This window comes from Phocoena sinus, chromosome 16, assembly GCF_008692025.1.
Source record: "Phocoena sinus isolate mPhoSin1 chromosome 16, mPhoSin1.pri, whole genome shotgun sequence".
Classification (NCBI taxonomy): Eukaryota; Metazoa; Chordata; class Mammalia; order Artiodactyla; family Phocoenidae; genus Phocoena; species Phocoena sinus.
In genome coordinates this window covers 3,625,586-3,648,182 of record NC_045778.1, presented here as the reverse complement: position 1 = coordinate 3,648,182, position 22,597 = coordinate 3,625,586, and the positions used below count along the sequence as shown (strand labels likewise).

Sequence of the window (22,597 nt, the reverse complement as noted above, 5' to 3'; positions counted from 1 at the left end):
TTTTTTTTTAATTTCTAGAGACCACTATCCATGGCTCCCCAGAGACAGGTCCAGCCAACATTTTGGCAAAGTTCTTTCAATCAACCCACTTTCTGTATCCGTTATTGCCTTTGTCTCCCACATGGGTTCAGAGAGGGGGACAGGGCAGATGCAATTGTACCCATTTAGCAGATGACGACGTGATTTCTCACATCAAACAGCTCTGGCTCTGGAAAAAGTTCCAGAATGACACACTCATTTTCCATTTTTAATTTTCATGATGGGGACCACCCATTGCCCTCCACTCCAAACAAAAATGTCATCCTGCCAGGGGTTTCCTAAAGCGATGAAGTTGATCACCTGCAGTCATCCATGCAGTTGGTACCAGAACTAGGGTGACAACCTAAATGGACCAGTTCTCAGCAGCATGTCCCTCCACCAAACCCACCAGGCTGAACCTCAGCACACGTCTTCCCGCTTCCCGGAGCCACTCCTGCCCCACCGCTGTCTGGGGACGGAGCAAATGTGCGAAGGTCACTGGCCAGCCCTCCTGGGGAAATCACTCGATGGTAGGAAACTAAAGGGAAGTATAAAGTGTAGAGAAAGGCAAAAATGAAGCTACAGAAACAGTGGGGAGACAACATCCTGTGACATTTTGGCAAAGAGAGGAAGAGAGCTAACAAAGACAGAAAGTCACAAGGATACAGAGGCGTCAAGCCCACGGCAATAAAGATTCATTACGAACAAACCTCAGTGAAAAACAAACTCCCAGAGGAGCTAATTACACAAGATGCTCTGGCAGTGACTCAGGCAGCAGGCATTCTAAGCCACCCCCAGGGACAGGCGAGTCACCGCATCCCACAGCTAACAGGCTGCCTCAGCGACTACCTCCTTGCAGACAATAAGCTTCTGTCAGGTTAGCGTTCCCTCAAGCCTGTCAACTGTAACCCAGTTTGTGTTAGGAGACAGGCTGGCACGTTGTATAAAGGTCAAGTGGAAAACTGTCCCTTCTGCTACATCACTGTCATCACCTGATAAAGGTCATCCCACCCAATACACTGCCGTGACGGAAAATAACATAGTTTGTCTACTGTGAAATATTCAAGAGGCCCGCTGCTATGGGCCTTCTGGTCTCTCTCTGCTCTCGGAAGGCATTAAACTGGGCACTCCAAGGTATTCCAGCTGCTGCTATGACAACTTGTTTGCAAACAAATTTGAACAGAAAAACACAAAGCAAGTTTAAAACACTATATAGACTCATACTATGTAAACATTTTAATGCTGATTGTAATTGTAGGAACTGACATTCATTCAGCATTATATATAACCCAAATACTTAGCAGACACCATCTCATTTAGTTCTCAAAACAACTCTATTATCCCATTTTACAGACGGGAAAACTGCAGCTTGGAAGGATTAGGTAATTTGTCCAAGCTCATACAGCTACACATTGTCAGGTTTTTAACGAGGCTGACCTGAAAGGCACTAATACTTTATGATTCAATTGTCAGAATTATCAACCATTAATAACATGGTAACTGACACTGCTCAGCATCATTCATAGATAAGATGTATCTTAAACGTTCATTTGTTCATGCAACAACCATTTCTTGAGAGTCTACTTTGACCAGGCACGATGCTAGGTGCTGGGGATAAAGGCTAAAATGAGAGAGGGTCTCTGTCTCTCCCTGCAGGCAGCTTTTACAGTTCAGCCAAGGGCACAGCCAACGGCTACATTAAAACATAATATGGGACTTCCCTTGTAGTCCAGTGGGTAAGACTCCGTGCTCCCAATGCAGGGGGCCCGGGTTCGATCCCTGGTCAGGGAACTAGATCCCACATGCCGCAACTAAAGATCCTGCATGCCGCAGCAAAGATCCCAAACGCCGCAACTAAGCCCCGGCGCAGCCAAATAAATTAAAATAAATACATTTAATGTATACGAGGCTAGGGAAATGTGCAGAGCACCCAAAAGAAGGGACCCTGAAACCAAGTCCTGATGACCTAGTAGGATCTAAGATGGAGAAGGGAGTAGCAGGTGCAGGCAGAGGTGTAAAACCGTACGGGAAAAGGCACCCGCTTCCCGTATGGGAGTCAGGCTGGGTGGAAAAGGAGTGGTGAGAAATGAAATCAGTAGGCCAGGCAGTGGCCAGGGTGAGGTGTTACCCTAGGCCAAGTTTAACACTCATCTTGAGAACGTTAGTCATGGACAGAGGTGAAAGGGAAAGTGGTCCTCTAGGCATTGGAGAAGGACGGCTGGCTGCAGTGAAAGCCAAACTGGAGAAGGGTGGGGAGGGAAGCAGGGACCCTGGAGAGACTAGTGTGTGAGTCCAGGCAAAAATTGATGGATCTAAGGACAGAAGGAAGAGACCTTCAGGAGATGAAACCCAAGAGATGGAGTGGCTCAACGTCCAAGGAAATGCGAGAATCTGGCACGGCTCCCAGTTTTTCTTGCTTGAGCTGCCATTCACTGCAGGAGGAAATCCAGCAAGAAGAGCTGGGCTGAGACCTAACAGAGTTCAGGACTTTATACAGGGAGGGGTGGCAGGGAAAATGTAGTCTTTGGATCTCAGGTTGGACATTTTATACAATCGTATTGGAGGCGGAAGTGACGCCACAAATTCAGGTCCAGTTTCTTATTATTTATAGAGATGTTTGACCGTCAGGAAACAGATGTACAATGAAAACCATTCTCAGGAGGCAAATGAAGTTAGGAGGTGACAGAACTGTCTGACGAATGTGTTGATAGAACACGCAACGGAAAGGTGTTCAGTTCGTGGGTTTGGAGACTGATGGCTGAGGTCGTCTCTCTCTTCGCTGCTTTATTTTATGACCCCACTCAGTCCCTGCTCCGAATACATGCCTTGCCACCTTGACCCACTTGGGCTTCCTATCCTCCTTGACAAACAAGACCAAAAGAGCAACGACCCAGTGGCCGATGACCCAATGGCCAATGACCCTTTGGCCACTGGACACACACTAACGTGAGGCTCAGTGAGGCAGAGGCAGTGGGCAAACTGGTTCAAAACGGTGTCAAGACTCTGGGTTGTGATGCCCAGCAGCCAGCACCAGAGCAGAGATGAACAACTCCTCCTATACCTTTCCACCCACAAGCCAAGAGATGTCCTCTCCTTCTGCAGAGTGTCTGACTGAAGACCTTGGTAAACCTTCCACTATTTACATGCCATAAAGGTTTTTGTTTCCGTGTCTTGTAGAAAACTTATTCAAATTTCCCTAGATAACTTTTTTTTTAAGTGGGTCACAATTAATCTCCCAAAGACAGGGCCTCCAGAGCCGCTGATGCATTCACACCGTGCTTTCAGTCCTCATGGATTTGGGAGCAGTAGCAAAGAGAGCAGCAGAAGGTGGGCTGCAGAGCTTGTGAAATCCGGAGGGAATACCCACTTGTTTTCTTCTGGTATGTCTCTGTCACCCACCATGCGTTAGTAGTATATTTGTGGTCAATTTTTTATTAGAGGGAATGCAAGATTTAATTAAATGCCTGGGCAGTTTATTAAAAAAAAAAAAGTATCTGTCCAATGATGCATCACCCCGTGCAAGAAGCCATGAAGAAGCAGGGGCACCATATCATTGCCGTTATGCAGAGGAAATGGACACCGCGTTTACAAATGACCGTGTTAAATGGATTAAATCATTGTCTGGGACCTGCACCTTCACCCTCTCTGCCCATGAGGGTACAGGTCACAAAACAGCAGAAAAAGGACCAGAACAGAGAACCAACCTTTCGGCAATCTCTTCATCTTCCCCCTTGTCTTTAGCCCTCCATGTATGTCTCATTTTCTTCCTTTTCCATTTTTTTCCATCCACACTCAAAACCAGGAAAAGCAGTTCTTTCAAAGCCCAAGCAGACTTTCAATTTCGTTTTCTCAGCGTCATCCAGTGTCATGCAACAGAGAATGAGGCAGAGAACGAGAGACTCAGATCACGAAATTCAGACTGCAGGGAAGAAAAGCAGTTTGCCACAGGAAGACGTGAAGAGTAGTCAGGCTCTAATCCCTCATTATAATTTACGAGTTTTATTATATATTGCTTTACCTCATTTCCGAATTTTTTTTTTTTGGCAGCTTGAAAGAAATCAGGCTCTACGCAAATAAGCTGCTAATTGCCAAACAGAAAATAAGCCACATCATTCTATCTTATTTTCTGCATGCTACTGATGCTAACTGCTGGCAGAGAGGTTATTCAGAAGCAGCCACACTCTACACCGCATCTTCCAACACGTGGTACCCAGGTACGCAGGATGAGGGTGAAGGGTGGGCAAAGAAAGAAAAAGGAACGAGCAACGCATCAATACCTGTGTACCAGGCACCCCACATACCCACATTAACCATTATCGTGGTTCACCTTCCACCCACACAGCAGCACAGGGTAATCCCTGTGCTATTCCCAGTTTATCCAGGAGCAAGCCGGTGCCCCAGGACAGATGACAGGACGAAGGGGCACCACCACACTGACCCTGGGTCTCCTCGCCCACTTCCAGGACTCTCCATTCCGCCTGCTGAGCTGGTGAGTAAACACGTCACAGCTCACTCTAAGTAAATTACACCTCAACTAAAAATATATAGAATTGAAACTAAATATGTAAGTAAACACTCGATAAATTTTTCACAGCTCCCGAAGGTGTTTTTAACTACTGACTCTCCCAGGTTGAGTAAGAGTTAAATGATTTCTATACAGGAGAAACTAACACAACATCGTAAAGCAATTATACTCCAATAAAGATGTTTAAAAAAAAGATTAAATTATTTCTAATTGTCACTTCACGTAGAAATAGAAGAGTTGATCCTGCCAATTGAATTCACCCACCTATCAATTCAGTGACAGGATGTGAGCCAATCAGTCCCACATTATACATATATATATAAAGTAACCTGCTGATGGATTGAACTGGTCCCGAGTCAAACACACAAAGCCCCCCTAGACGCTGCCACAGTCAGAGAGAAATCAAAGGTTACCTTGCTTCCCTGGGAGGATTAGGACAAAAGTCTCCGGGAAATCTCTAATAAGAGGCAATCTGTGAGAGCAGGTTTGCAGAAGGACTGTGTGTAATCCAACCCACTCCCCACCATCCAGCAGTGCTGGGAAAAGGTGGGCATCCAATTGATGCTTCCTGACGAAATGAATGAACTCTGGTGAGTGTTTTCATCGCAATCGTCTTGCATGTTGTTAACATCCCTCATTTTGAAATTCACGTTGCTCTCAATCATTCTTTTTATTTAATTATTTTATTTATTTATTTATTTATTTATTTTAGGCTGCACTGGGTCTTCATTGCTGCACACAGGCTTTCTCTAGTTGCGGCGAGCAGGGGCTACTCTTCACTGCGGCGCACAGGCTTCTCATTCCGGTGGTTCCTCTTGTTGCAGATACCGGCCTCTAGGCATGCGGGCTTCAGGAGTTGCAGCACATGGGCTCAGTAGCTGTGGCTCGCGTGCTCTAGAGCGCAGGCTCTGTAGTTGTGGCACACGGCTTAGCTGCTCTGTGGCATGTGGGATCTTCTGGGATCAGGGCTTGAACCCATTTCCCCTGCGTTGGCAGGTGGATTCTTATCCACTGCGCCACCAGGGAAGCCCTGCAATCACTCTTAGTTACCTTCATGTGTGTGCGTTTCACTCAGCATTAAGTGTCCCGGATACTATTTTTATCTGCTCGGCAACCTCATCTTCTCGTAACAGATGAGTCCCACCTCATCACAGACACAGACAGGTACACAAGCTTGGCTAACGGTGGTACCTTGCCACTTTAGCTGCAGTAAGTGGTCCAAAAGAAGTTGGCACCTAATCCAAGCTCTTCCTGCAAGTTTTTGTACTGGATCCAAGGAGGGAGGTTCCCATCCTCCTCTAGTCATGGTCCTGTTAGCACAAAAGCTTTGAATTGCCACGTGGAATGAAGTGTTGTGGATCACTTTAAACCATACCTCCAACGAAAAGTGGTCTACTTCCTCTCCCCTTGAAGGTGAGCTAACTCTGGTCACTTGCTTCAAATGAACAGGATGTAGCAGAATTGACACCACATAATTTCTTAGATGAGGTCATAAACGATGATAGAATCTCTAGGTCCATCCATGTTGCTGCAAATGGCATTATTTCATCCCTTTTCATGGCTGAGTAATATTCCATTATCTCTGTGTGTGTGTGTGTGTGTGTATACACACACACACATGCACACACACTACATCTTCTTTATCCATTCCTCTGTTGATGGACACTTAGGTTGCCTCTATACGTTGGCTATTGTAACTAGTGCTGCTATGAACATTGGGGTGCATGTATCTTTTTGAATTACGGGGTATATGCCCAGGAGGGAGATTGCTGGATCATATGGTAACTCTATTTTTAGTTTTTTAAGGAAATTCCATACTGTTTTCCATAGTGGCTACACCAATTTACATTCCCACCAACAGTGTAGGGGGTTCCCTTTCCTCCACACGCTCTCCAGCATTTATTATTTGTAGACTTTTTAACCGGTGTGAGGTGATACCTCATTGTAAATGAACTGACTGACAAAACAGAAACAGACTCACAGATATAGAAAACAATCCTATGGTTACCAAAGGGGAAAGGAGGGGGGGAGGGATAAATTAGGAGTTTGGGATTAACAGATACTCACTGTTATATATAAAATAGATAAACAACAAGAACCTACTGTATAGCACAGGGAACTGTATCCAATATCTTGTAGTAACCTATACAGGAAAAAAATCTGAAAAAGAATACATATACACACACACACATATATGTACATATATACGTATAACTGAATCACTTTGCTGTACACCTGAAAGTAACACAGCATTATAAATCAACTATATTGATACTTCAGTTAAAAAAAAAAAACTTTTTTAAGATGACAGAGCTTCCTTCAGCTGCCTCTCTCTCTCTCTCTCTCTGTCTCTCCCTACATTCACCATCACGTTGTGAGAAAGCCAAGCAGCCCCATGAGCCGCAGCCCCTGCTGAGTCCCAGTTCAGAGCCAGCACCAACGGCCAGACTTGAAATCGAGCCTTCACGTGATCACAGGCCCCACTTAACGCCAAATGGAGCAAAGAAGGGCCATCTCGACAGAGGTCCCCAAATTATAGATTTTTTGAGCACAATATATGTTGTCGTTTTGATAAGCTCCTAAGCTTGGGGGCAGTTTGTTACACAGCAACAGATAATGGGAAAAGGATTTTGGTGCCACATCGGTGCTGCTGTAACAAAGAACCAAACACGTGGCAATAGGTTTGGGGCTGGGGAGCTGCGTGGAAGTTGGAAGGGCCTTGAAGAGACGGTTAGGCGAAGCATGAAGGATCTCGAGGAGGCTACTGATGAGGAAGGAAAGGAAAGGAAGGAAAATGTTATTGGAAACCGGAAAGTGCCTTGTTTAGCGGCTTTTTTATTTGAAAACTTTTAAGTTCTAGATTTATTTTGAAACCAACTTCCAAGGGACCACCTGGCTGCTTCTCACTCCCCATAGTATAACGTAAGAAGAGAGAAATAAGCCAAAGAAATAACTGTTACCATAAAGGAGCAAGAACTTACACGGCTTGAAATTCAAATTATTTCTTATTCCCAGCCTTTCTGGATGACAAATGACGCTAAGATTAAGAAACAGTTTCCAGGCAAAGATCAAATCCAGACTGCTGTCAGGAAAATATGGTCAAAAGATGAGGCCAAGGACATAAACTGTAAAACCCTTTTTAAGACCACAGAAAGATTTAAGGTAGCGCATCACAGACCCTTTCAAATAGTCGAACAGCCAATTAAGACTTCTGAGGAGCCTTACCCTCCTCCCCTCCAAGCCTTAAAGGAAGCCTGAAAAAAGAGACTTATCTTGAAGATATTTGTGGGTATAGCTTTTGTCTGATGGAGATTATAAATGGATTCATATAAAACCCAAAACGGGGACTTCCCTGGTGGCGCAGTGGTCAAGAATCCTCCTGCCAGCACAGGGCACACGGGTTCGAGCCCCGGTCCAGGAAGATCCCACATGCCATAGAGCAACTAAGCCCATGCACCACAACTACTGAGCCTGCACCCTAGAGCCCGCGAGCCACAACTACTGAGCCCGCGTGCCACAACTACTGAAGCCCACAAGCCTAGAGCCCCAGGCTCCGCAGCAAGAGAACCCACATCGATGAGAAGGCTGCACACCACAAAAAAGAGTCGCCCCAGCTCACCGCAACTAGAAAAAGCCCACACGCAGCAACAAAGACCCAAAAGCACCCCAAAATAAATAATTTTTACAAAAAAAATTTTTTAAGAATTATGCCAAGTTGGAAAAGAACAGAGAAAGTACAAAATGAAAAAATAGGCATTTGGACCCCCAAACCTGTATGAGTGGTAAGCAGGCTACTTTTATGGAAAAGGAAGCATGACTCAGAGTGTAGAACCAAGAGCCCAGAGGTCAGAGCCTAGAAAATCATTTCCAGGCAATAGGCCTAAACCCTAACCAAGGAACTGACCACAGGTGGATTTCAGAATTGCTATGCACCAGTGGCTGCTGGGTGCCCCCACTTGCCCCGTTGTGAACAAGTATCCTTAGCAGTTATCCTAGGCCAGTCCCACCATCGTAGGTTGGGATCATGGGGGCTGACAGCCTATCTTATTAGTGCACAGGTGTTCAGATCATCCAGAGAAACTGAACTCAAGAAGCCATGCTCAAGGAATCACACCTAAGGAGCCTCACCTGCACCTGTACCTGAGTTAGACCTGTACTCATCAAGCCTGAGCCTGATGCCTTCATATATGAGAACTCTGAGGGGTCTTGAGAGGAAATGAGTATATTTTGCACATAGAAAGAATGTCAAAGCATCTGAGAATAGAGGGCAGTCTGCGGTGGTTTAAAAAGATGCCCACAAATTTACAATAGCCGGGATGTGGAAGCAACCTAAATGTCCATCAACAGAGGAATGGATAAAGAAGATGTGGTACATATATACAACGGAATATTACTCAGCCATAAAAAGGAACGAAATTGGGTCATTTGTAGAGACATGCATGGACCTAGAGACTGTCATACAGAGTGAAGTCAGTCAGAAAGAGAAAAACAAATATTGTACATTAACGCATGTATGTGGAATCTGAAAAAATTGGTAGAGACGATCTTATTGACACAGCAGAAACAGAGACACAGACGTAGAGAACAAACGTACGGACACCATGGGGGAAGCAAGGGGTGGGATGAATTGGGACATTGGGATTGACATATATACACTATTGATACTATGTATAAAATAGATAACTAGTGAGAACCTACTGTATAACACAGGCAACTCTACCCAATGCCCTGTGGTGACCTAAATGAGAAGGAAATCAAAAAAAAGAGTAGATATATGTATATGTATAGCTGATTCACTTTGCTGTACAGTATAAACTAACACAATATTGCAAAGTAACTATACGCCAATAAAAATTTTAAAATAAAATATTAATTAATTAAAGATGCCCACAAATTCTTTAGACCCTCCTCCCATCAACAGATGGAGTCTAATGACCCTGTGCTTGAGTATGGGTCACGCTTAGTGACTCACTTCTAAGGAATAGAATGCAACAGTAGTTAACACTACCCAACTTCCAAGGTTGTCCACAATAAGGGATAGTTTTTGCCTAGATCTCTCTCTCTCTGAGAGAGAGAGATCACTATGCTATAAGGAAGCCAAGCAGCTACATGGAAAGGCTACAGGTAAGTGATCCAGCCATGGTCCCAGCCAGGTACCAGTAGACAGACAGCATCAACCACCAGTGGCATACTGAAGTCTCCAACGGTTGGAGAACCATTTCTCCCTTCAATTCTGTCAATATTTGCTTCATATGTTTTGGGGGGTCTTTTTTGGGGGGTATATATGTTGAAATTTGTTAGAGCTTCTTGAGAAATTAATACGTTTATCAATATATGATGCTTCATTTATCGCTTGTAACAGTATTTTACTTAAAGACTATTTTGTGTGATAGTATAGACATTCCAGCTCTCTTTTGGCTACTATTTGCATGGAATATTCTCTTCCATTTTTTCACTTCAATCTATTTGTGTCTTTGGGTCTTTTGGGTCTAAAGTGAGTCTCTTTTAGACAGCATATAGGTGGATCATTTTTTTAGTATCCATTCTGACAATCTCTGCCTTCTTATTAGAAAGTTTATTCCATTTACATTTAAAGTAATTATTGATAAGGAAGGACTTACTTCTGCCATTGTTGTTTATGTTTATTTTTTGTATATCTTCTTTTTGTCCCTCATTGCCTCCATTACTTTTATGTTTAGGTGATTTTTTTAGTACTGAACTGTTTTGATTTCTTTATCATTTTCTTTTGTGTATATTTTGTTGATAGTCCTTTGTGGTTGCCATGTGGATTGCATTTACTATCCTAAAGTTACAACAATCTGATTCAAATTGATACCAACTTAACTTCAGTAGCTTACAAAAACTTTGCTCCTATACGGTTCCATGCTCCCCCTTTGCATTATTATTGTCACAAATTACATCCTTTTAAATAGATTTATAATTTTACAATAACATAATTTAGAATTTTATAAATTATAAATGTTATGCATTTGTCTTTTAAATCATGTAGAAAATAAAAAGTGGAGTTATAAACCACTAATACTAGTTTTTATATTTGCCCATGTATTTGCCATGATTGAATTCTTTATTTCTTCATATGGCTTTAAGTTACTGTCTAGTGGCCTTTTACTGCAACCTGAAGGATTCACATTAGCATTTCTTGCAGGGCAGGTCTAGTGGTAAAGAACCCCTTTAGCTTTTAATATCTGGGAATGTCTTAATATCTCCCTCATTTTTTTAAAGAACAGTTTTGCTGGATATAGAATTCCTGATTGACAAATTTTTTTCTTTCCACATGTTAAATGTATCTTCCCACTGCCTTCTGGTTTCCATGGTTTCTGATGAGAAAATTGCTGTCAGTCTTATGGAGGATCACTTGTATGTGATGAGTTGCTTCTCTCTTGCTGCTTTCAAGATTCTGTTCTTGGCTTTTGACAATTTGATTATAATGTGTTCCCATGTGGGTCTCTTTTGAGTTTATCTTACTTGTAATTCATTTAGCTCTTGGAATTTTTAGATTCATGTCTTTCATTAAATTTAGGAAGTGTGCAGCCATTATCTTTTCAAATATTCTTCTGCTCTTTTCTCTCTTCTTCTTCTGGGACTCCCATAGGTATATGTTGCTCTGCTTGATGATGTCCCAGAAGTCTCTTGGGCTACCTTCACTTTTTCCATTCTTTCCTCTTTCCACTCCTCAGACTTAAAAATTTCAATTGTTGTATCTTCAAGTTTGCTGATTCATTCTTCTGCCTGGTCAACTCTTCTGTTGAACCTATCTAGTGAATATCCATTTTATTATACTCTTCCGCTCCAGAATTTATTTCATTCCTTGTCGTAATATCTATCTCTTTACTGATATCCTCATTTTGTTTGTACATCATTTTTCTGATTTCCTTTAGTTCTATGTCCATGTTTCCTTTAGCTCTTTGGACATCATTACGATAACTGCTTTAAATTTTTAGCTAACAAATCCAATGCCTGGGCTTCCTCAGGAATGGTTTCTGTCCATTTATTTTATCTCTTTCAATGGGCCATGTATTCCTATTTCTTTGTATGCCTTTTGATATTTTGTTGAAAATTAGACATTTAAATATTTGGTAACATATTAAATAATGTGGTAACTCTAGAAATTAGCTTCTCCTCCTTCCCCATGGTTTTCTGGGTTTGCGGGGCTTTTTTATGGTTGAAAGCTGTAGTGGTCCATCTGTTTAGGTACTTTTTCAAATTATTTTTGCCTCTTCCAACTTCCAGCAACAGCCAGCATTCCTTGGCTTGTGGTCACATCACCTCCTCATCTTCTGTTTGTCTAATCTCCCTCTGCCTCACTCTCATTAGGACACATGTTATGGCATTTAAGGCCCACCCAAATAATCCAGGATAATCTCCTCATCTCAAGATCCTTAACTTAATCATATCTGCAAAAACCCTTTTCCAAATAAGGTAATACCTACAAATTCCAGGGACTAAGATGTGGCTGTCTTTTAGAGGGGTCCATGTTTCAGCCTACCACATGAAGCAACAGATAAGTGAAACAAGTGTTTTGAGAGAATAAGTCAAACAACAGAGAGAAAAGTGAGGGTCCTAACACCCTTGATCCCCTGACCCCAGTCATCCCATCCTCTTTTCTTCTGGCACTAGTTTAAATTGGGTCTCTTCCTCTTGAAAGCAGAGGTCCTCATGCAAAAACAAAACAAAACAAAACAAAAAAATTCTAATGTTAACTGAACTTTCACATATTTATATACATATTGTTTATCCCAACTAAGCTAACATTCCTTGAGGGGAGGTCATCTCTTACACAGGTGTTGGTTCACCACAGCCTGGAAAATCTGGCAAATATTCAGTAAATAGTTGTTCATGTGAAAGAGTGATGTACATGATGTACTGGCCTAAGAGCCAGGCTCTGCTCTTAACTTGCTGTGGAGTTTTGGACAAAACAAGATGCCAGTAACAGCCAGGCTCCTTTGTGCACAGGGAAAGGAATAGTCAACCCACTTACTCAAGTCACAGAATTTCCCCTTTTTTTAAACTTTTCTATCAAATGTCTACATGTGACCACAGAGTAGTCAAACCAAAGTATTCAAACGTTTGTAGAAATACCTGTATGTGTTTAGTATTTAACTCTGCCCTAAGTCCATTAGGCCTCTCATTATGGGCTTAATTGTGTGCTCCCAAAATTTATATTTTGAAATCCTAACCTCCAAGACCTCAGAATGTGGCTGTATTTAGAGACAGGCTCTTACATAAAATAAGTCATTAGGGTGGGCCTTACTCTAATATGACTGGTGTCCTTATAAGAGGAAGAGATTAGGACAGAGACACAAACAAAGGGAAGACCATGTGAGGACACAGGCAGAAGACGGCCATCTACACACCAAGGAGAGAGGCCTCAGAAGGAACCAACCCCGCCCACACCTTGATCTTGGACTTCCAGCCTCTAGAACTGTGAGACGTAAATGTCTGTTGTTTAAGCCGCCCAGTCTTGTGGTGCTTTGTTATGGCAGCCCAAGTAACTAGCACATTCTTCCTGCTAAAGGAAAGTCAACCATTTGTACTGAAAACAGAGTTTGGACCTGAAATCACTGTAGTGGGAAGATTCAGTCCTGTTTAGGCTTTTGCCCCAATCACAGACACATGCCTTCCAGGTGTGTTGGCTACTTCACAGTTGGCAGACAGAAGGGAAATGCTCCTTGAAAACAGCTGACGTTTCAACTTCACTTGAAAAAGTGAAATTGTTGACATTTCTACAGTCCTGAACGCCCTTACAGGAGTGGTGATCACTGTACCCCAGTGAGCTGGCCCCAGATAATCTAAGTCACTGCCTTGTCCTGTACGGCCACCTGTAGAGCAGCTGAGTTCCTTGGACCCAGATGGAGCATTGCCGCAGGTGAGCCTGTTGTCCTGGGATCCCAGCCAGCCTGTCGGCCACTCTAGGAGAGAGGCAGGAACACAGAAAACCTGTGGGAGCAGCTTCGGCACAGGAGGAACTTCCCGCCTGCCGTCCTGCTGCGTCACAGACTCTCCAGCTTGAGAGACTGGTGTCACCTGCAGAGCCTCAGGCACGTACACAGAGAGAGAGGAAGACGTGTCCACTATCAACACAACCACCTACTAACACCAGTTTAAAAAGTGCCGCAGTTCGGCCCGCAAGAAAGTGTGTCCAAGTTCCAACTAATTAGACAGAGGAGGTGGAAAAAGAGATTTTTTTTTTTTTTGTCTTGGTGTCTGGTATTCAGCAGCACGTCTAACCTTGGAGCTGTCAGGTTTCATCATGAATAAGGACCGTGACCACACCCCACATGATCCTCGCAGGGCAGACCAATTTCCTCACAACTGGCGAAGCAAAGCAGAGGCCACCTAGAGACCTGTGATGCGGTCATGAAGAGGGACATCCGCTCCCCTGTGCTTCTACCCCCAGAGCACCAGGGGGTCTAACATCCCACACTTAACACCAACACAGAAAGAGCTGGGTGTGCACCCAGCTGGAACACGGGGAAGGAACGGCATCACGCTGAAATCATGCTTTAATCTGCTACAAATGAAAGGGATAGATATCACATGTAGATAAACCCTCTGGGTTTATCCAGCTCCAATCCCAAGGAGGTGTTACATGACTGTGCACCCTTAGCACGCGTGAAAAATGCCAGCACACAAACCTGCACACACAGTGATGCTAAAAGCCACCATTGGCTGAGATCTTCGCCCTTAGCTCAGAGAATCAGAGATTCTCCTATAAAGAGGAAAAGACCCAAAGACAATGCAACCAAGGGACGTAAATGGCATACTGTACATACGCTCATTCTGCGGCGTTTGTTTATACGTTTCGCCTGTCTCCCAACTTCTAAATTTTTACCTAAAATGGGAGGCAGACACACAAGCTCTCTTTCTTGTGAGAATGATGCTAGAGGTCAACACTGAATTAATACGAGTGCTCGGCTCCTAATAACCTAATGGTTTTAGAAAAAATCACGCACCGTTTTCCTGATGCATCCCCAGCGTGGAGCCCTCACCCGTCCCTTCCCTAGTGGTCATATAAATAAGAGTTTCCAGAATACAAAACCCTCCCAGCTAGGTTTTATCCCCACAGCTCCTACAAAGCTGTTTTCCACGTTGGGATGCAAGAGGCTTTAGACCCAGCGAGGCCGGAGGCCAAGCAGAAGGACGGCCGGAGCACACGCTGGTCCTCTCTGAGCAGCTCCCATGGCCTCGCCTGACAAAGAGGGTGGTGACACCTCCTCCCGGGAACTGGCCAAGGTCTCAGTTGATGGTGACTTGGATGTTTCTTGTGCTGTCATTGTTCACAAGTGGTAAGGGTGCAATCAGTTGAGTAACACCTACTTGAGATCTGAGCTTCTGTTTGTGTGTTTAGTGGAAGCCCCGTCATCCCAAGACAAGGGGAGACATTACAAGCACCCCTCAGAGCAACGGAGGGGAAGCCCTGTGGATAACGTGCCAGAAGGATGTTTCCAGACCCGGGAGGTGGGGAGAGGAGGGAACGGTGTGGGCAGGAGGCTGCGGACAGACGCTGCACCCACATTCACATCAGAGTTCAGGGCAGCTCTTTTCAACTCAGAACACAAAAAACAGTACAGGCTGCCGAGAGTCACATTTCCGCTCTGGGGACCCCAGCGTGGTACCCACCTCCCACTGACTCTGCTGTCCTGCGGGTATAAAAATGACCAGATTCTACTCAAGCTTGTTTTCTGCTTCCTAGGCTCGGATGAAATGCGGTGAAAAGGAATCCGTGGGTTTTTGCTGTGCTCAGTCACGTCTGAGTTCTGAGACGAGAAGGCATTAAACTTCAGGAAGCCCCGGGAGGACATTCAGAGTGGGGTCCCCGTGAAAGAAAGGGGTGTTGGCTTGGATAATCTGCACACTCACCAAAGAGCCACTGTGGATAGAGAAATCTCGCTAAAGAAAGAATTCAGAAAAAAAAAGAAAATGATGGCAACTTCGACAAGAACCGGCCACTTTCTAGCACAGTTTCATGCTTGGCCTCTGCTGTGATCATTTTTCTCTCAATGCTTCACATTTTTATTGTGCTAGAATTTTGTCACAATGACTATTGGTTGAGACAAGGAGAGAGAAAGGAAGTCAGTGCTGGCCACTCTTCACTCCAAGAAGGAAAGTCTAGGCAAGCAGGAAGGCCAGCTCTGCGACGCGGGTAGCGGACATGGTCACCGGGGGACACGGGAGGCCAGGGCGTGTGAGAGGCCACAGATCCACGCAGGAACAACTAGGACAGTAACCATATTGAAATCCGTGGTCCATCCCAGACTTAAAGAATGAATTTACGGCAACCAGTAGGGAAGGGTGGAGGGAAGGGATAGTTAGGGAGTTTGGCATTGACATGCACATACCGCTATATTTATTCAATAAAATGGATAACCAACAAGGACCTACTGTACAGCACAGGGAACTCTGCTCAATGTTATGTGGCAGCCTGGATGGGAGGGCGGTTTGGAGGAGACTAGATACACGTTTGTGTATGGCTGAGTCACTTTGCTGTGCACCTGAGACTATCAAAACATTGTTAATCGGCTCTACTCCGACATAAAATTAAAAGTTTAAAAAAAAAGATTAAAAAAAATTTTTTAGGGTGAAAGAAAGGAAGGGAGGGAGGGAGGGAAAGAAAGAAAGAAAATCATGGTCCACGCTCTGCTTTTCTCCGTCCCAGCACATCACAGACCCTGGTCGCTCCTCCCCCATCTCTGGACGGCAGTGTCTCCCACTGTGGGACTCTGAGGGCTCATCCTTGCCCCCCGGTGGACATGGGACAAGCAGTAATGCGCTGAAGCCAATGAGCATTTTGAGCCTCTAGGAGAAAGACCCTAAGCACATACCAAACAGCAACATTCTTTTTCTCCCAAGCCCTCCCAGCTTTATGCAAGAATATAAGGAAATATTAATCTTCCTTCCCTAGTGAGGGAGAGATGTAATTAGAGGCCTGAGAAGGTGTCCCCACAAGGCATCAGCGGGTAACTCTGCCAGCCCTTTAATGAGATGAAACATGGAACTTTCTATTCTGGGCTTATGGCTCCTTGCTCTGGAACACAAAGTCATTTTTATGAGTGAGTCTAGAAAGAAAGAGAGAAAAGCAAAAAAAAAAAAACCAAGGGGATAAGGTCACCCTCTAGATGCTACTGGCTAACCTCATGGACACCGGCAGACGCCGTCCCCGGAGACAGAGCACAGCTGCACAGCTGCTGCTAACAGAAAAAGAAGGGAGCCCACACGAAGACTAAATGCTGAGTGGCAAGAAATTCTCAGCAACTCTGAAAATGTTTATTAGTAACCCTGCATAAACTAGAGGAGAAAGGAAATTGTATTCAAATCCTATCTCAACAAATCTCATGACAACAAGCTCTCCACCTCAACGCTGTCCAAGCTTCCCCAATGCCATAGCGATCAGTTTACGAGAATTTGTTGATCACCTACTATGTGCTAGTCCATGCCCATGCACTGGGCCCTGCAGCGATCCATTTCAGACAATAGTTTCAAATCTCCTTTCAAGGAAAGCAGACTTTGGGATGGGGGCTTATAGCAGTGGTGGCTCTTCCAGCTCTTGGCCCTTCTGTAGAATGCCCTTCCAGCGTATCCTACTCACCCCTTAGGGCCTAGATACACTGCCACCTCCACCAGGAGGGACAAGGCCCATGGACTGAACCCCACCTGCCGGACTCAGCTGGCCACTGTACCACAGGCTTGATTCTCCATGGAGGAAAGTCCTACACCAGCGTTTGCCCAAATGTCAACATGCACCCCAATCACCTGGAAGGCTTGGGAAAGTACAGAATGCTGGGCCTACCCCAAAACTTTTCCTTCGGTACACAGTGACATACAAACAAGGAAAAAAGATAGGCAGAAACACTGGATAAAGGTGCCTTTATTCTTTTAGCTTCCCTGTGAGGTGTGTCCCGTTCAACCTCGTTCCCTGAGGTGTTTCAGAGACATTTGGAGAAAAGACTAAAGAAGTGAGGCCTTCATTTCATGAAGCCTGTCGAGAGAACCACGTCCAGAATGTCCGAGTTCTTCTTGATCAGAAAAAGAGGGCGTGGTTTTCCACCTGTGTCAGAAGCTTTGTGTGTTACAGAGAGAGCCGTGCTGTTAAAGGAACCAAGACTCAGCCCGTGGAAGAGAAAATAAACGTGTGCCACAGCTGGGAGCCTCAAAACCTATATGCAATTGTCTTCCGGAGACAGAAGCCCCCGGGGGGCTGGTCCAGGAACAGCTCATCTGCTCTTGGTCTACAGCTGGGCGGGGGGAACGGGCTACTTCCCCAAGCCTCGGACCTGCTTCCTCTCCCGCACCCCTCACCCTCCATCTGGCCTCATTCTGAAATCGAAACGGCCTGCCAAAGAGAAGTGGCAGAGTTTACAGAGTTCCGCCTCCATCCCCAAATTCCTCTCCTTCCTCCCACCCCCCGTCACTCTCTACGCCCCACCCCAATGGTGTATGAGGACTCCAGACAGCATCAGCTCCGGATGTCTCCTAGAATAGGATTTGCACCCTCCTTGTGGAAGTCGCTCACCCCGTTCCTGTAGCGCCCCATTTCCTAATGGTCTGTGACGAATCCCCTGGGAAACCAGAATATGGGCCCATGAGGTTGAAGACCAAGCCTCAAGGCTACCCAGCTTCCTGGGGATCCTTAGATCTACATCATTTCCAGACCGAACGTCGGTGTGCTAAGCTTGGTTACCACCGGCAGTCTACCTCAAGTTCATGAGTGGCTGGGGGAAGCTGGGAGTCCTTTTAGGCCCTCTCTTTTCCCCTGACCCAGCAGACATGGGTGTGAGATATTGCAGTCGGCACCTGCGTCCTTAAGATCCTTCCCAAGCCAACCATACCTGCGACCTTCCCTTGAACACAGCGCACCCTGTGTCCACTCGGCAGCCATGACTGCCCTCGTCTGCTATGACCCAACTCCTGTTTGGGTGTCTCATTCTGTTTGTTCGGGCCTCTGACCAACTCTTCCGTCGTCATGTTATGACTTCTCCTTTCCAGCTTGGCTACTTCAGGCCATCTACACGGGCATTTGGATACATTCGTGCCCACTGGCACAGCCTGGCATCATCTCTGGAGCTCATCCCATCTCCTACACCTGGTCCCCGAGACCATGAAGTCAGAAAGCTCCACGAAGGCTCATACCCACAGGCATCCCAAGGTCAGATACTGTGTCCACCTCACTCTCCTATTCCTTCCACGGTGCCGAGCACACAGTAGGTGTTCAACAAACATTTGCTGATGCGTGAATAACGTTTAGATATATCACACCTTAGGCAGATAGATGATGAGTTAATATAACTTATATTGTGCCAGTACTCAGAGTGTTTCTGGACAATCAATAAAGTTATACTTAGAACCCAAAGGATTATTGCTCAGCAAGTGCTTCGAAATCCACAAAATAACAGTGTTGTAAAATAGTCAACTGTTACTGAGTGGAGGTGATCAAAGGAACAGAGTACGTGATTCATCTGGGGTGTGGAGGATAGGGGTAAGTAAGGAGGGAAAGAGAAATTGGACATTATGGAAAAAAGGAAGGAAGAATCAATAAGCAAAGTAAAACTCACCCTTATCATAATCATCTTCCTCAACCGCTTTTTCTTGAAGTTTCTGAAGCTTTAATCTTAAGGATTTTACCTATGTTGGTTTGAAGGGGGAAAAATGAAAAGCAAATTACAATCGCACTCACGCAAACTCATTTTGCTAAAGCTAAGAACACTTAGAAACTATTTCGAAGCACCACTTTATTCTCCTTTAAAAGAAGAACCACAAATGTACGTTTTTTCGATGCCAGATGCATTTGTTTCTCCAAAAAAAGTTATACAGAGAAAAAGTGTAATTTGAGCATAAAATCCACAAAAAGAGTTAGAATGTTATTTTAAACAAAAATATCACGCTGTACCCTTACCTGTGTGAAAAATGCATAACAAAAAGGAATACAAAGAAGAAGAAAAGCATGAACTTCAACTCGACAGCCCGTCCTGAGGGCTTGGCAAGAATGAAAAGAAGGACTTTACCAAAGACGTCCTACGGTTCACACCCCGTCCATTACAGAAAAGGGCGCTGTCTTACTTAACACGCATGTGGACTCAACGATCCCATCACTTGTCTGAGAATCACCAACGTGTTCATTTGTAATTATTTCTCTTCTCAACAGGAGGCCCCGGGATTTTCTGCAGGGAGATTCTTAGCCTATGGATGAGTGGATTTAAGCTTGCTCCCTGAAAACCTGCTTCCTCCCATCCTTTGCCAGCTCACACCTACCTCTCCTTCCACACCTGGCTCAGGTGTCACCCGCACCAGTCCATGTGTAAAGTCCTTCCTCTCTCTGGCCATCGTCACCTGTACTTGTACTTATTCACAAGATCCGAGCCATTTAACCAATATTTACTCTAAGTGTCAGGCACTGTTTGAGGGGTTGCAGATAACGGCACGAAATTCTTAGCCCTCTAGCTTTACAGTTTCGTGTAGGAAGGCAAAAAGATAAACATAATAAGTAAGTTTTATGGAGCCTTAGAAATGGACTAGCGTTATGAAAGAAGAAAAAAGTCGCACCACGTCAGGGGGGTCAGGAATGCTGGCAGACGGTGAGGTTGCGATTGTCAGTAAAATCTCATTGAGAAGGTGACATCTGAGCAAAGATGCATATACGTGGTTAGGGAGTGACCCGTGAGGCTCTCCGGGAGAAACACGTTCCAAGAGAGGGAGGAGCTGGCACAAAGGCTCCGGGCAGCAGTGCTCCGGGCTCAGCAAAGCAGAGCAGGAGCCCACCGGGCCTGGAGAGGCTTGGTTAAAGGGGAAATTGTAGGAGATGAGGTCAGAGGGGTAATGAGGAATGTGGGACGAAGAAACATGAAGTTTAAACATTTAAAAGTTCTGATTTCGGGGCTTCCCTGGTGGCGCAGCGGTTAAGAATCCACCTGCCAATGCAGGGGACACGGGTTCGTGCCCTGGTCCGAAAGGATCCCACATGCCGCGGAGCGGCTGGGCCCGTGAGCCATGGCCGCTGAGCCTGCGCGTCCAGAGCCTGTGCTCCACAACGGGAGAGGCCACAACAGTGAGAGGCCCGCGTACCGCAAAAAAAAACGGAATCACTTTGCTGCTCACCTGAAACTAACACGAAATTGTAAATTAAATAGACTCCAATAAAAACAAATACATTTTTTTAAAAAACTTTTTACCAAATGTGAAAAAAAAAGGCCACCAGAGAAAAGGGAACCCTCCTGCACTGTTGGTGAGAATGTAAACTGATACAGCCACTATGGAGAACAGTATAGAGGTTCCTTAAAAAACTAAAAATAGAAAAAAAAAAAAAACTAAAAATAGAACTACCATACGACCCAGCAATCCCACTACTGGGCATATACCCAGAGAAAACCATAATTCAAAAAGAGTCATGTACCACAATGTTCACTGCAGCTCTATTTACAATAGCCAGGACATGGAAGCAACCTAAATGTCCATCGACAGATGAATGGATAAAGAAGATGTGGCACATACATGCAATGAAATATTACTCAGCCAAAAAAGGAAAGAAATTGAGTTATTTGTAGTGAAGTGGATGGATGTAAAGTCTGTCATACAGAGTGAAGTTAAGTCAGAAAGAGAAAAAACAAATATGGTATGCTAACGCATATATACAGAATCTAAAAAAGCAGTACTGACGAACCTAGTGGCAGGACAGGAATACAGACACAGACGTAGAGAAGGGACTTGAGGACACGGGGAGGGGGAAGGGTAAGCTGGGACAAAGTGAGAGAGTGGCATGGACATATATACACTCCCAAATGTAAAATAGCTAGTGGGAAGCAGCCGCATAGCACAGGGAGATCAGCTCGGTGCTTTGTGACCACCTAGAGGGGTGGGATAGGGAGGGTGGGAGGGAGGCTCAAGAGGGAGGGGATATGGGGATACGTGTATGCAAATGGCTGATTCACTTTGTTGTACAGCAGAAACTAACACACCACTGTAATGCAACTGTACTCCAATAAAGATGTGAAAAAAAAAAATAATCCACCAAAAGGACACTAGTTTACAGTCTGAGCTGAAACAAGACCTCAACTAGAAAATGCATGTCGGGTGGCTCAAATTTTTAGCCATTCTGTCCATGTCCACAAACGACCAGCAAAGCACAGTGAGCACTGACTTTGGTCTTCGATAAATCTGAGCAAGTAAGTGAATTCCCAAATACAGAATCCACGAATACGGAGAATGGACTGTATTTAAAAGGAGCTTTTTTTACTCAAATTCCTGAGATTTGCATTTTTACTTAAGGAGAGGGGAAAGGGGGTGAAGGAAGTAGAATATAGTATCTGGAAGGTGCCGGAACACTAGAATCCCCATCTTTCAAGGGATCTTTTGGAAGAGCCCAACCCTCTCCCCAGTCCTGTAGCCCAAATGAGCAATCTGGGGTCTCCGCACAAACATGATGGAAAAAGCAAGGTCTCCCTCATCACACACAACTCCACCTCTTCCTCCACCTGAAGCAAAATCTGCCTTCCTGTTAGTCCTACACCCTGGCCCGAGTCCCTTCCGTCACTCCCACCGCCCTGAAGCAAGGTCATCCCTCCTCCACACATCAGACGTTCAAATCACTGGAAAGAGCACCGTGTTTCTCGCCATCCAGGTGCTGGATGACCATAAACAAAGATACTTAAACAACAGATAAACTGTGTCCAGAGCCTACCATTCGAGACAAGATACGAGTTTAATTTGAACTGTGGGGAGATGACTGAATTCTTTTTGGAATTCAAATTCTCCTAATCTGAATTAGGAGAATTCAAATTTGAATTAATTCAAATTCTCCTAATTTGAATTAGGAGAGTTCAAATTTGAATTAATTCAAATTAGAATTCAAATTCTCCTAATCTGAGCTATTTCTCAATGTTAATAATGAGCAATGTTCTGGTTTCTTGCTAGGTACCAGAACCGGTCTGAAGCCCTGCACATGGACGGGCACTTTAATCCTCACGACGATCTAATGAGCTAGGGGCTGTGGTTACCTCCACCTTCTACAAGAGCGTCTTGAGGCACAGAACAGTGAAGCAAGTG

At 44.7% G+C, this 22,597-nt stretch overlaps 1 protein-coding gene across 4 annotated transcripts in view; it reads right to left on the bottom strand.

Moving 5' to 3' along the window:
• The window catches only part of DISC1 (DISC1 scaffold protein), a 347,039-nt gene that overhangs the window by 264,742 nt on the left and 59,700 nt on the right, over positions 1 to 22,597 (bottom strand). For all 4 annotated transcript variants that reach the window (XM_032609168.1, XM_032609170.1, XM_032609169.1 and 1 more), the window contains exon 3: positions 19,114 to 19,183. In XM_032609168.1, coding sequence (XP_032465059.1) covers positions 19,114 to 19,183 — 70 coding nt within the window. The remainder of the gene's footprint in view (positions 1 to 19,113; positions 19,184 to 22,597) is intronic.